Source organism: Prinia subflava, chromosome 19, assembly GCF_021018805.1.
Source record: "Prinia subflava isolate CZ2003 ecotype Zambia chromosome 19, Cam_Psub_1.2, whole genome shotgun sequence".
NCBI lineage: Eukaryota > Metazoa > Chordata > Aves > Passeriformes > Cisticolidae > Prinia > Prinia subflava.
Window position 1 is genome coordinate 3392593 of NC_086265.1, and position 13791 is coordinate 3406383.

General features: G+C 58.7%; 1 protein-coding gene across 5 annotated transcripts in view; it reads left to right on the forward strand.

The window, feature by feature from the left end:
• The window catches only part of SH2B3 (SH2B adaptor protein 3), a 29106-nt gene that overhangs the window by 5154 nt on the left and 10161 nt on the right, over window positions 1–13791 (forward strand). For 2 of the 5 annotated variants that reach the window (XM_063416098.1, XM_063416097.1), the window contains exon 2: window positions 3022–3804. In XM_063416098.1, coding sequence (XP_063272168.1) covers window positions 3049–3804 — 756 coding nt within the window. In that variant the 5' untranslated portion in view covers window positions 3022–3048. Of the gene's footprint in view, window positions 1–1715; window positions 2706–3021; window positions 3805–13791 lie in introns of those variants that run through there. The other 3 variants (XM_063416095.1, XM_063416096.1, XM_063416099.1) reach the window with 3 other exon arrangements.

A 13791-nucleotide genomic window follows, 5' to 3' on the forward strand; every position in this document is an offset into this window, starting at 1 on the left:
CAGGAAGCGGGGAGCTGCGGGGCTGGCCAGGGCGTCTCCCAGCCCCTCGCTTCGCCCTCTCCTGAAAATAGTCCTTGAGATGAGTTTTGAACAGTCCCCTGCTTATAAAGGGAGCTGCAAATGCCTCCGGACACTTCTCCTCCGGTTGGGAACAGTTATTTCTGGGAGAGCCGGTGCATCAATCACATTTCCTATTCGTGTCGCTGGCGTGGAACTGGGGCCGGTTTCATTTTCGGGTGGTGCTGCTGCACATGCACAGCTCCCCGTGTGAGCAGGGCTGGGCACAGGGCACCGGGCACGGCCACGCGGGCTCTGCTCCCTCACACTTCCCCTCGAGGCCAGATTTGTGGTTCTGGCTGCTGGAGGTGACCCCTGGATAGCTGTGATGGTGGGAAGGCGGCGAGCTGGATCCTGCAGCTCCTCCGTGGCGAGGCCAGCTGGCTCTGAATGCTCATCCTGCGGGAGCGGGTGGCAGGATTGCAGCCCTGGCTCCCAGCACTGCCCTGGCACTGCTTGGTGCTGCCGGCTCCTGTGGCTGCAATTAAACAACAAATGCATTTACTGGGACAAATAACCCATTGCTGGGTCCAGGCGTGGATTCCCGTCCTGGTCGGCGGCGGCACCGCCGCAGCAGCAACGCTCAGGTTGGGCAAGAGTTTAAGGGAAGCTCCCGGGGGTGGCTGGGCTGCAGGGCTGGATCCTGCACAAGCCCCAGCTCGCTGTCCCAGCTCGCATCAAAGCCATCAGGGCCGGTCTGTCCCGTCTTGCTCTTCCTCGAGTTCCTGGCCTGGCACCCCAAAACAACCTCAGCACCCCAAAACAACCTCAGCACCCACAAAGAGCCCCGAGGTGGGGCTTGGTGAGGTACAGCTCTTCCAGCAGCCAGCAGAGATAGAAGCCCCTCATCCTAACTAGTCCATGATGTCTCCAAGGATGGGCTGGATTCTCCATTCAGAGCAGATTAAAGCCACCAGAAGTATTTCGTCTGACCTCCAGGATGGCCAGGAGCTCCTCACGGCAACACACGAGGAATAAAATGTAAATTCTGCCTTAAAGCCACCGGCTGCTGGATTCCAGCTTTGTGGAGCACGTCGGGCTGGAGCAGGGAGAACTCACATCCCTGTGGATGTTCCTGAAGCCTGGGGCTGAGCAGAGGAGCGGGAGGCTGCCGTGGTAACTCCGGCATGGATTCATCCAGGACATCTCTCTCCATGTGGGAAGCGTGCCAGGCAGGAGCCGTGAGCTCGGCGCTGTGCCAGCGCTGGGAGGAGGAAGCGCTGGGGAGTATTTCCCATCGTCGGGTTGGAAAAGCACGTTGCTACTGGAGACGGCCTTCGGCTGCTTCCCACCGCGTGGCACAGACGAAGCCCCGCTTTTCCCGTGCCCCAAACCTCTCCCGAAGCTGGCGCGGAGTGAGCCTGGAATCTCGGAAAGGCGAATTCCCTGCGCTGGGAGTTTCCCACCTGCCCGAGGAGCCATTCTCAGCAGCGCCTCGCTTCCCTCCGCATTTTGGGGGAGCATCGCGCCGAGCGTGCCGGCGCCGTGGGTGGTGCGGCGGCGATTCCCGGGTACTGGGAGGAAGCGGGAGCGCGGCGGAGGCTGCTGAGTCACGGGCAGGCTGGCGGCGCTGATAGACGGGGCCCCGCCGGGGGATTCGGCCGGGCTGCGGCGGGTGCGTGCCCTGCACTGCCGGGACGTCGCACGGCCCCGAGTTTTGGGCGGCTCTTCTGAGAAGCCGGGCCCGGCGAAGCTGGCGGGGGGCAGATAACATCTCCCCTCGCCTGCAGCCTTGGCGGGACGTGCTCGGCAGGGCAGCGGGTGGGCAGAGATAGAGCCCCGGTTCCCGGCGTTATCATCGCCCCGGCTGCAAACACGGTCCCTGGGCCCGCACCTTCCTCATCGCCCGCTCTCTTCTCCTGGCCTCTCAGGGTTTTTGATTGTGTTTTTTTGTTTGTTGGGTTTTTTTTAAATTTTTCCTCCCCCTGAGGAGTGCAATCTGCTTTTCCTCCCCTCCCAGCAGCCGGGGTGCTGCAGCTGGAGTTTCAGGGAGGCGGCGGTGCCGGCACGGCAGGATCCGGGTGGGTTGGCCGATGTTTCCTTCCTGAGCGGAGTGCACGGCCCCGATAAGTGCCCCGGGAGAGCACGAGGTTCGCTGGGGAGCAGCGGGGCCGGCCCTGGGGAGCGCCACTGCCGGCTCAGCCGGGCACGTCGGGCCGGCTGCAAGCCAGCCGCGGTGCCGCCAGATTGGCCTCGCAGCCAAATCTGCCGGGGGCAGAGATACGGCGTGGTTTGCCAGAGCCCGGCAGCTGCCCGACCCCGCAGGCAGCAGAGCATCCCCGCAGGAACGCGCGCTCACCCCGGGCAGCGCCGGCGGCGTGGCCGCCTCTCCCCAGGCCGCTGGGGCCGGGAGGATCTGGCAGCGAAGCGGCTCCATCCCTGGATTTCTGCAACTTTTCATGTTGTTTCCTCCCCTCCCGCCCCCGTTCCAGTTTTATCGGCTCCGTTGAAATCGGTCCCTGGGGGGAAACCCATCGGCGCTGCGGAGCCTTGGCAGGAGCCGAGCGGATGTGGCCGGGCCGGGCGTCCCCGCGGGCGGCGGGCAGCTGCCGGCAGCTGTGCTGGCAGGAAGCCGCGCAGACGGCCCGTGCCAGGACCTGCCCGCTCCCCACCGCGCAGGTGGGGAAACCGAGGCACGGCCCTGCCAGGTGGGGATGGGCGTGCAAGGAGCCGCGGCGGGGCTGGGGGCTCGGGGTCCTGCGTGGCCACTGCTGGCAGCTGCTGGTGGCCACGGGGGTTGGTCACACGGCCGTGCTGCTCGCTGGGAAGCAGCTGTCCCCTGGTTGTGCCTGATGTATCTGTGGGAATGAGGCAGCTTGGAGTGGGACCCTGCTGACCACAGCGTTCCCCAGGCTCTGTGGATGTTCTGAGTGGGGCACGGGTGCTCCAGGCAGGGTTTGCCGGGGTGGGGGACACACGGGGACATTGGGGCCGCCCTCACCACCCGTGTGCTCTGTCTTGCAGTGCACCTGCCTCGCTGGAGCCTCGGCAATGAATGGGCACTCGCTGCCGGCCGGCACGCCAGCGCATCCCCGGGGCTGGCATGAGTTCTGCGAGCTGCACGCCATCAGCACCGCCAAGGAGCTGGCGCGGCACTACCTGCGCTTCGCCACCGAGCACCCGCACCATGACCTCGTGGCCGCCGAGAACTTCTCGGTGCAGTTCACCGACCTCTTCCAGCAGTACTTCTGCCACGAGGTGAAGGAGGGCATCGCCATGAGCCAGCTCCGCATCCTGCCCGCCGGCCCGGCGCGGGATTACCGGGACACGCACCGGCGGCACACCGACGCTTCCCTGGGCACGGTGGCCGCCAAAGCCGAGGCGGAGCCCGGTGCCCGGCCCGAGCAGCCCGTCCGAGCCCCCGAGGCTGCTCCCTCGGGGCTGCGCAAGTCGTGGAGCTCGGAGGAGCTGGCGGGGCCGGCGCGGAGGCCCTTCTCACTCAGCCAGCTGCGCAGGAGCTGGCGCAGCCTCTTCCGACGCCGCTCCTCGGATGCGCTCCCCGGGGATGGCGACGGGGAGGCGGCCGAGGCGGCTCTCAGGCCGGGACTGGGGAAGCGCATCCTGCCCTGGGGGCTGTCGCGGGAGCAGCCCCCCGAGGTGCGCAAGGAGGGGCTCCTCAAGTACGGGCTGCTGGATGAGAGCTCCCTGGACAGCGGGACGCGCTGGCAGCGCTGCCGCCTGGTGCTGCGGCGAGCGGGGCCGCCCGACGCCGAGGAATTTGTGCTGGAGCTCTTCGACCCGCCCAAGGTAAGGAGCTGCCGCCTCTTGCCTGTTCCAGGTGGTGACGCTGCGGGTCTCTGAGCTGGGGAGGATGCCTGAGTGCCAGAGCATCCCTCAGGGAGGAGCAGGGCCACGGTTCATGCAGCACCACGAGGGTTACTCACTGTTTTGGATGGGTTTGCTTTGCCACTGCTCTGCAGCCACATGAGGCTGGGCCTTGTTTGTTTAATACCTCTAAGAAGGAGACAAAGCCACCCCTGCAGGGTCGTGATTGGGAGTGAGAGGTGCTGAGACCAAGGTGTGCTGATTGTTGCAGTTGGTCAATATGTCATTGCATTTCTGCCTGCTGGGCCTCCAGAACTGGGTTTTCCCAGCTGGAAGCAGAGCTCCTGCCTTCTGAGCTGAGGATAGAGGCTGGTGGCCTCCATCCCGCTCATCCCAGCCTCACAGACCCGTTCCACCAAGATGAGAGGCAACCCAGTCTGATCAGCCCCAAACTCACCCTGTCCCCTGTGCTGTGGCTTTAGCACCCTGAGCATCTGCTCGCCTGGGCAAGCTGGGAGAGGAAAGGGAAAACAGGGATTAGGCTCTGTGCCTTTCTCAGCTCCCAGTGGGAGCCACAGTTTTACTTTTTGTGAGGAGTTTTGTGACTGGAAATTCAGCTCTCAGCTGCTGCAGGGGCTCCGTGGTGCTGGGACGTGGCTGGAGCAGAGACGATGCAGGATGTGAGGAGTGGGGAGTGATGTGGGGGGAGCTGAGGTGTTTAATCTGCAAGAAGAAGGTTTCTCCACATGGCAGGACTTACACAGGCGTGATGGGATGAATTTTCTTTTTTTTTTTTTTTTTGTTCTCGTTTAACTTTGATGACAAGCTTGTGCTTTGGAAGGAAGAAACCTCCGGTAGAGCTGGAGCCTTGTCCCTGCCTTCAGGGCAGCAGGGTCAGGGAGCAGCTGGCTGAATTCCTGTTATTTCCGTCAAACTGCTCTAATATTAAATATTTGAAAAAAGAAACAACATCAAAATTGTAACATCTGAAAGTAAAAGCTGCTTTTGCTCCGTCATGTCAAGGGTTGCAGTTGTTTGTCCCCGTGGGAGTGTGTGTCCCCATCCCAGGGCACAGGGAGGTCAGAGGCGCTCTGGGGGCACTTGGAGCGAGCTCCAGCAGCTGGATAGCACTGCCTTTTTCCCCTTCCCCCCATTTTCTTTTTTTTTAAATCCCTTTTCTTTTTTTTTTATCCTTTTTTCTTCCCCCTTTTTCTTTTTTCTTCCTCCTTTTTCTTTTTTCACTTCCCCTTTTCTTTTTTCAATTCCCCCCTCCCCTTTTTTTTATTGCCCCCATCTTTTTCTCCCTATCCCCCCCTTTTTTTTTCCTTTCCTCCCTTTTTTTCTTTATTTGTTTCCCTCCCCCTTGGGAAGCAAGCCCAGCACATTCTTCCTCTCCCCACATTCCCTGCCCAGCTTTGACCCAGGGGTGGGAGACACTCCAAACAAGACTCTGACTGAGTTCCCCAAGTGCTCTGAGCATTATTCCTTGCAGTCTCCATGGGATGGAGATTTCCTGGTGCTCCACATCACCACGAGCCCCGAGACCCCGCGGTCCCCGGAGCCCCGGGCTGGGGGTTTCTCAGCCAGGCCTGCGGAAGTGGGGGATGTTCCTCGCTGGATTTTGCAAGCCTCTGGATTAAATTGCTTCCTGTGCAAATATTCTCAGGGCGGCTCCTTCCTTTCCAATTCTCTGGGCCAGGGCCAGCTCCTGTCTCCTTTACAGCGCCATCAATCCAGACCCTTTCCCAGCGGCTGCGGTTGAATTCCGGGGGCGGTGGAAAATCCCCCGCGGTGCTGGTGGCTCCCACTGCCCAAACCCAGCACGGGGGCAAACCACGGAGCAGTGAGAACAGAACAGTTTGATGGGGGATTGTTTTCCCTTAAAATAACTAAATAACACCCGACAACCCCCCCAGGAATGGCTGTGAGGAGCCCCCTCCCCTCCATCCTCCTGTCTTTTTTGCCACTGCCTTTTCCCCATCTCACGGGTCTGGTCCTGATTTGAGGATGCTGTTGATCACCAGAGAAAATCGATGGTTTTAAGTAAGAAACTGTAAAAGCAGTTCTTGGGATTTTTCAACCCCAGCTGATCTCTGGACTGTGAGGTTGGTCACACTCAGGGTCTCCTTGGAAGGACCCTTCCCTCTTCCACCTCTTCCTTCCCTCTTCCTCCTCTTTCTTCCCCCTTCCCCTTCTGCCTTCCCCCTTCCTCCCCCTCCCCCTCTCCACCCTGTAAATAATAGGATGCAATTGAAATTCCATCTCAGCCTCAGGGCTTTACAGCATCAAGCCAAGCCCCCAAATACCCATCCCCTTGGAATGGCCTTGGAAAAGGCAGGTGTGTGGAGAAAGGAGGGGGGTCCTGCTGCTTGTGGCAGCTTTTATCCAATATTCCCCCCTTTCTCCTGGTGCTGCAATGGATCCTCTGAGCTTAATCCCATAACGTGCCCGGCATCAAAGGGAGTGGGGGCTTTGAAGAGCCCTGATCCCATTTAGTGCTTGGGTGGCTGTGCTGGGTGAAGGGGTCAGGGGGCTGTGCTGGAGAACCCAGCAACACCCACGGCGCTGCCTGGAGTGGGCACCCCTGCCCCAGGCACGTGCAGGAGATGAGGATTTGGGGAGAGGGAGCAGCTCCCCCTCCCGTGCTCACAGCCACAGCTGGCTCGGGTTTGGCATCGCTCCCTCCTCCCTCGAGCACTGGAAAAATGATGTTGCAAAGGAGGGGTGGGATCTGGAGCTCTCCTGGGAGAGGGTCACTGCCTGGTGCAGGGCACAGGGTTGGGGGGACAATCCCACCCTGGGGACATTCCAGAGGGCGCTGGGGTGTGAGGAGGCCAGAGTGAGGTGATGATGCTGTGTGGAAGAAGAGCTGGAACAGAGGGATATTGGGATACCTATAGTGCTTGTATATATGGCTATATATATATATATCTATATGTGTCACAGGAAAACCTGGCCATGGTCCTGGAATTGCAGCCCAGGTGGATTCTCTGACATCTGATATTCTCTGATTCCTGTTATGAGAGCAATGCTCACCAGCCCTCCTGGATTTCCTCAGAGGCATTCAGGGCTTTCTCCTCTCCCACACTGTTCAATCCCATATAACCTTTAGGACTGGGTTCCTCTGAGGTCTCTCCAGGTCTCTCTTCATAAATTTAAACCCAGGTTTTTCAGCTTTGGGGCTGCCCCGTTCCTCAGCTGAGCCCCAGTCCCAAATATCTCTTGTATGGCCAAATCCCAAGCTCGGTGAAAGCCGTGATTCGCAGCGGAAATGTCCCGAGCCGTTTCTGTCGACCAGATGTTTTTACAGGAAGGGGAAGGGAAATGGGATTTGCATTTGTGCTGCTTTCTTTATAGTGTTTTAATGAAATCCAGTGCATCCCATAAATTGATGGCACGCCGGGACTAGCCAGGAGGACTCCTTCCGGAGAAAGCCTTGGAGCCTCTGCCACGGCTCAAACATCTTTGCTGAAGCCACGGCAGGAGCAGGTTTTTATCTCTGCTCACTGTGAGGCTGATTTGACTTCCTTTTTTTTTTTTTTCTCTCTCTTTTTTTCTTCTTTTTTTTTTTTTTCCTTTTCTTTTTTTACCCCTTTCACCTGAACCTGGTTTCTGAGAACTGCCACCTCCTGAACCAGCAGGTTCCTGTCCCCGATTTTTGGTGCTTGGGGCTGTGAGTGGCAGCTGGTCAGGCAGGGGATGGGGCACATTCCAGCGTTTTGGTCACCATTCCCTCTCCCTGCTCCTCCTGGTGCTGCTCAAACGTGGCCTGAGTGCCTCAGCCAAGGAAGGGCAGTGGTGGAGGGGGAGTTTTCCTCTGTGGAACACCTTGAGAAGAGTTTTGCCAGTGATGGGAAGCACCTCAGTGTCCCATCATCCCATCCCTGGTCCAGGGATGTTTGTGTCAGTCTGGATCCCCAGGGACCACATCCCTTTCCTGGCATCCTTTTCCTGGCATTCCTGGAGTCCTCATCCTTCTCTTGGTATCCTTTTCCTGGCATCTCCAGGAGCTGCATCCCACTCATGGCATTCTTCTCCTGGCATTCCCAGGGGCTGCGTCCCTCTCTTGGCATCTCCAGGGGCTGCATCCTGTCCTGATGCAGCTGAAGATGTCCCTGCTCACTTCAGAGGGTTGGACTCGTTGACTTTTCAAGATCCTTTCCAACCCAAACTATTCTGTGCTTCTATGATCCCTCTCCAAACATCCTGCTCCCAGCATCCCTCTCCTGGCATTCCCAGGGACTGCATCCCTTTTTTGGCATTCCCAGGGGCTGCATCCTGATCTGGTTGGTGTCCGTGCTTGTTGCAGAAGGGTTGGACTGCGTGGCCTTTGAAGGTCCCTTCCAACCCAAATTATTCTGTGATTCTGTGATCCTGATCCTCGGGGATCACATCCCTCTCCTGGCAACCCCACGGACCACACAGCCAGGAGCTGGGAAAAACTGCTGTCACGACGAGCCAGAGGGGTTTGGGTGTCCTGCAAATCCCTTGGGAGAGGCAAAACCTCCCCCAGAGCTGCCCCAAACCCCTCGGGCACCCTCTCCCCGGGGCAGGGCCGGTGCTCTCTCTGTTCTTCGAAGGCACCGGGGCTGGGCGGCCTCAGGGCTTTGTGAGATTTTGGTGGTGACTTTTGCTCTCTTCCCCCTCCCCCCCCCGCCACCCCGGCTCTGTTTTTGGGTACCGAGGGGGGTGGGAGGGTGAGGAGACAAAGGTTATTTGTCATTTATTAACCACAACTTTTTCCATCCTTGGTCATGCACGGAAAAAACACTTTTAGCAGTGTAACCACAGCCCCGGCGTTAATTGCTGAAGAGCGGAGTTTCTTATTTTGGAAACTGTTGCTGGGATGGGGCTTGCTGGGGGCCTGGGTGTGAGGGGAAGGGCAGGATGGACCCCAACCTCTGCTTCATTGATGTCTGGGGTTTTTGGGCTTGGAAGAATTCCGTCCTTTTAACCCCATCCTTTAAAATCCGCCCTTCCCGGGGGTGTTGTCCTGCTCCTGTGCCCACCCTCAGTGTCACTCACAGGGATGCTGCAGAGCTGCTCGGGGTGGAAGGCACCACGTGCCAGCTGAGAAGTGGGCAAAAAATGGAGATATTGAGCAAACCACAGGAAAAAGGACTGGGAAAGCTCTCAGGGAACGAAGAGCTGTGGGTGCTGCTGGGTGCTGGGTCTCCACAGCCGATGTATGGCAGGGTTTTTTTGGGTGGCTGTCTCTCTTTTTCCCCCTTTTTCTTCTTCTTTTTTTTTTTTTCTGGTTTTTTTTTTTTTCCTCTCTCTTTTCACGGCCCAGGATGTGGTTGTTTCGAGGCTGAGAGCTGCTTCTCTCAAAGGTAAATATTTATGAGAGCCTGCGCAGGCAGCGCGGGGTCTGGAAGGATTCAAGGATTCATCCCAGCCGTGGTGGGGGCTCAGCTGGGGTGGACCCTGCTCCTTCCCACCAGGCAGGTCCCAACCCAGGGTCTGTGCTGGGCACTGTGATGTTCAATATCATCTCGGGATTGTGTTAAAAATGAGCATTTTGGGCAAACTCACTTCCTCCAGCTCATGGCAAGGGGCAGAAGGGAAAAAATACCCATCCAGTAGGATGGAATGCTCCCACATGGGCTTTTGAAGCTTTTCCATCATCCTGGGTGATGCAAAACCTTGGGATGGTGATAGAAAATCCCAGGATATCCCAGGGTGGGTGCTGAGTGCCCCCATCCCTCTGGGGCTGAGGTTTGGGGTGGCTCAGTCCTGGCTGCAGCAGCTCCCACTTGCACGCAGACACCTTGTTTACTTTCCATGCTCGTTGTTTATTCCAGGAAATTATTAAAGCAGCCCACGCTGGAACCGAATTTGGCATAAAATAAATTTGAAAAAAAAGAAAAAAAAGAAAATCAAGGGGCTGGCGAATGCCAACTGTTTATAGATCCTGTTAATAGCCCCCAGCTCCCTCAGCCCTGCTGTGAGCCACGGGGCTCGCTGGGTTTTGGGGGGCTTTGGAGGGGTTTTGGGGACTTTGCAGGGTCTTGAGGGGCTTTGCAGCGGTTTGGGGATGTTGGCTCGTTTGTGCAGAGCAGGGAGGTTTATCAACGCACAAAGAGGAGCCACCAGCCCCAGGGATGGGTGGGGATTCCTGCCTGGACCCCCCAAATCCCACCCCGGATTAACCCAGTGGGGAATGGGGGCTCGGTGGGTCGGGGCTGTGCTCTCTGCCGTGGCCGTTCGCCGGCGCTCGGCACCGCCCCAGCAGGAACAGAGGGATCTTTGTGCCCGGCCGCCCCCGAGCCAGCGCTTCAGGCCGGCACAACGGGGCCCCTTGTCCCCGCCGGGCACGGTCCCCTCGGGGACAGCTCTGTCCCCCACCACAGCCCGCAGGGAGATACAGCATCCTGGAAACTCCTCTGTGCCTCTGGGGTCGGGATGAGGGTGCTGGAGTAGCTTTGGGGTGGGCAGAGATGGTTTTGGTTTTTTTGGGGAGGTGATGAGCAGGGGTGGGGATGCTGAGCTCGCACAGCAGCGGGAATCACCCCCCGTGTTCCTGTGTGACAGCCGGGGAACCTCTGAGCTCCAGTTCCCCAGAAGAGCCCAGGATGGTGCTCGCTGCTGTCAGGGGGTTTCTAAAAGAGCGGTCTCCATCTGCAGAGAGGCAGGAATGTTTTGGGAATGTGTCACCCTGGGGCCAGGGGGAGCTGAGCTGAGCTGAGCTGAGCTGAGCTGAGCTGAGCTGAGCTGAGCTGGGCTAGAGGTCCCTGCAGCAGGCACGGAAGGTCCAAGTCAGGGGGATTCCAGCCCCTGTCCCAAAACCCAGCATCAGCAGGGGCTACCCAGGGTGGACCTCTCCCCTTGGGATGAGCCACGGTGCAAACACCCGAGGAGGAGCACCGGGATTAACTGTGCTGTAAACTCCCCAGAGTACTGGGATTAGCTGCTGGAGGACACAGGCATTAGTCACACTGCAGATCCTTGAGGGTGAACACCAGAATTAGCCGTGGGGCAGATCCCTGAGGATGAACACTGGGATTAGCTGTGGTGCAGATCCCTGAGGATGAGGAACTGGAGTGGTTGTGATGCAGACTCTGAGGATGAACACCAGGATTATCTGTGGTGCAGACCCTGAGGATGCATTTTGGGATTATCTGTGGTGCAGAAGTCCTCAAGGATGAGCGTTGGGTTTAATTGTGGTCAAACTCCCAAGGGAAACCACCAGGATTTCCTGCCACACAAATTCCCTGAGGATGAAGGTTGGGATTACCCCTGGTGCAAACTCCTGAGGATGGTGGCTGCTCCAGCAGATGGTGGCACTCTTCAGCAGGACCCTTGGATCCCTCACAGCCCCACAGGGCCCTGCTGCCTCCCCCTGCCCTGGCACCGGGGGATGTTTCCCACCCAGTTCACCCGGCATTCCCTGGAAAAGAGCTTTCTGTCTCCATGCTCCTGGGAAACTTCACAACCTCCCCCAGGGCTGCAGGCACAGGATATGGTTTTGTGTCCATCCAGCACAGCCAGGCTGAGCCAGGCCTGGCACTGCAGCTCCGGCTGAGGTTTGTCCCTTGCGTAAGGGACACAGAGATCTGTGATTTACAAGAAGTGACAAATCTCGCCTGTATCTGTTGGGGACCTTGCACAAGGGCTCAGGCGCTTCCCCACCTCCCGTGGGTGACTCAGAGTGGAAGTGAGAGCCGGCGTGGGGAAAACCCCGAGCGTGGAGGGGCCGGGGGCAGCTTCTGGTGCTCTCGAAGGATTTGCTCTGCACAAGCCTGGCCTGGTGGCCCAGCCACTGCCATCATCACTGTGACAATGCCATCACCACTGGGACAATGCCACCATCACCGTGCCACTGCCATCATCAGTGTGCCACTGCCATCACCACTGGGACAATGCCACCATCACTGTGACAATGCCATCATCACCGTGCCACCATCATCGTCATGCCACTGTTATCATCACTGTGCCACTTGTTATCATCACCATGCCACTGCCATCATCACTGTGACAATGCCGTCATCACTGGGACAATGCCATCATCACTGTGACACTGTCGTCATCATTGTGCCACTGCCATCATCACTGTGACAATGCCACGATCACCGTGCCACCACCTTCATCACCGTGCCATCATCATCACTGTGCCACTGCCATTATCATTGTGACATTGCCATCATCACCATGCCACCATCACTGTGCCACTGCCACCATGACTGCTGTCATTGCCATGCCACCTCTGTTGTCATCGCTGTGCCACCACTGCCAGACCACCACACTCATCACTGCACTGCTGCCATTGTCACCAAGCCACTGCCATCATCACCATCATGTAATCATCATGCCACTGCCATCGTCGCTGTGCCACCACTGTCATCCTTGGAGAGCCACCTTCCACCTCACCTGAGTGGAAAAGGCTCCCCCAGCACCCTCAGTGTCCCCTGCGCATCCAGACAGGACGTGCTCCTCGTGGCAGCAGCTCACAGCACCATGGGGAGAGCGTTCCTGGCACAGGTGTGCGAGCTGGGAGGAGCTTTGCTGTGAAAAACTCTATAAATCCCAAATTTGGAGATTTGTAAGGGACCTGCTGTGCCAAGGCAGTGATTTCCCCACCTCAGGCAGAGGAAGGAGCGCTGGGAGAGCTGCTGGAGGAGCGTCACCGCTGGAGGAGCCCGTGGCAGGTGCCACGTGTGCAGGGAGGGCTGTGGCAGGGCCGGTGCCGGGGTGTGCCAGGAGGAAATGCCAGCACTGCACTCCTCACACGGCCGTGACCTTGGCCTGACCTTCGCTCACGCTCCTGGCACGGCCACGGCGCCGAGCTGGCGTCGGGCTCCCTCCCAGCTCTGGCAAACCCCGCTTTCTCCAGGCTGCCCTGCCCTCCCTGGGTGTGTGGTGGCCGTGGGTGCCCTGGGGGCACTGCCTGTGCCGTGCCAGCTGTCCCTGGGCTGTGCCAGTGCTCCCTGTGACACCCTGTGGGGGTGTCTGGGGTAGGGGATGTGGGGGCACACAGAGGGGGTGCAGTGGGGTGTCCTCACTGGGAGGGCTCTGATGGGATGCTCAGGGCAGGGAGCAGGAGGGAATTCTGTTCTTTGGGGGCATTTTCCTCTGTCTTCCAGTTCACCCCATGTCCCCTGGCACTGGGAACAGCCCTGGCCTGGCTGAAGTTTTGTACTTTTAAAACTGTGGAAAAATTCCTGCAAAAACCAGAAATACCAGTGTGTTCCAGTAGGTGCTGAGAGCTGGTGCATCTCCTCCACCCCCATCCTGTGGAACTGTCACCTCCATAGGTGGCCACGTGTTCCCAGCAGGGCTCAGCCACCGAGAGAGGCAGTTTGGGGGAGCTGGGCTGAATCCCACTGCCCTGAGAGCTGGAGAATGACCCACGGCACAGCCCAGGACGCCCAGTTCTGTGTGCCAGGACTGGGAATGCCACAGCCATGGCAGGGTGGCAGCTCTGTTCTGGGGACTTGGGAGTGCAGCTTCACGGGGTGTCACAACCCAGTGACAGTGACTTTGGGGGGTGCTCAGCCTCATGCTGGGCCTTCCCCCATTTGCACAGGATCCCTTTGGGAGCAGTGGGGTGAATCTCTATATGGAAGCTGATGCTGGTGGGGTTGGAACAGAGCTGGAGCAACACCTGTAACGCCCTAAACATTCCACCCTGAGCATCCTGAGCACACCCAGTCAGCAGCAGCGGGCATTACCCAACCCTGCAGCTGCTGGGGCACCTCTTGCCGAGAAGAAGGAGCCCGTGGGTGAACCCTTGGTGTGTTGAGTGTGCACTTTTGGTTACTCAGAACTCCCTTTCCCGGTACCGGCCGCATCGAGCAGGGCATCTTGCGGTCAGGTGCGGCGCCGCGCCTGCGGCAGCCACTTCTCCGAAGCCAGCCTGGTTTTTCGGGCGCCGTATCTCTGTGCTGCATCATTTCCTTCTCCCTTCATGCTCCAGCTGCGCTCTCCACGCCGAGAGACCCCGGGGGGCTCGGTAGAACTCCCTTTTCC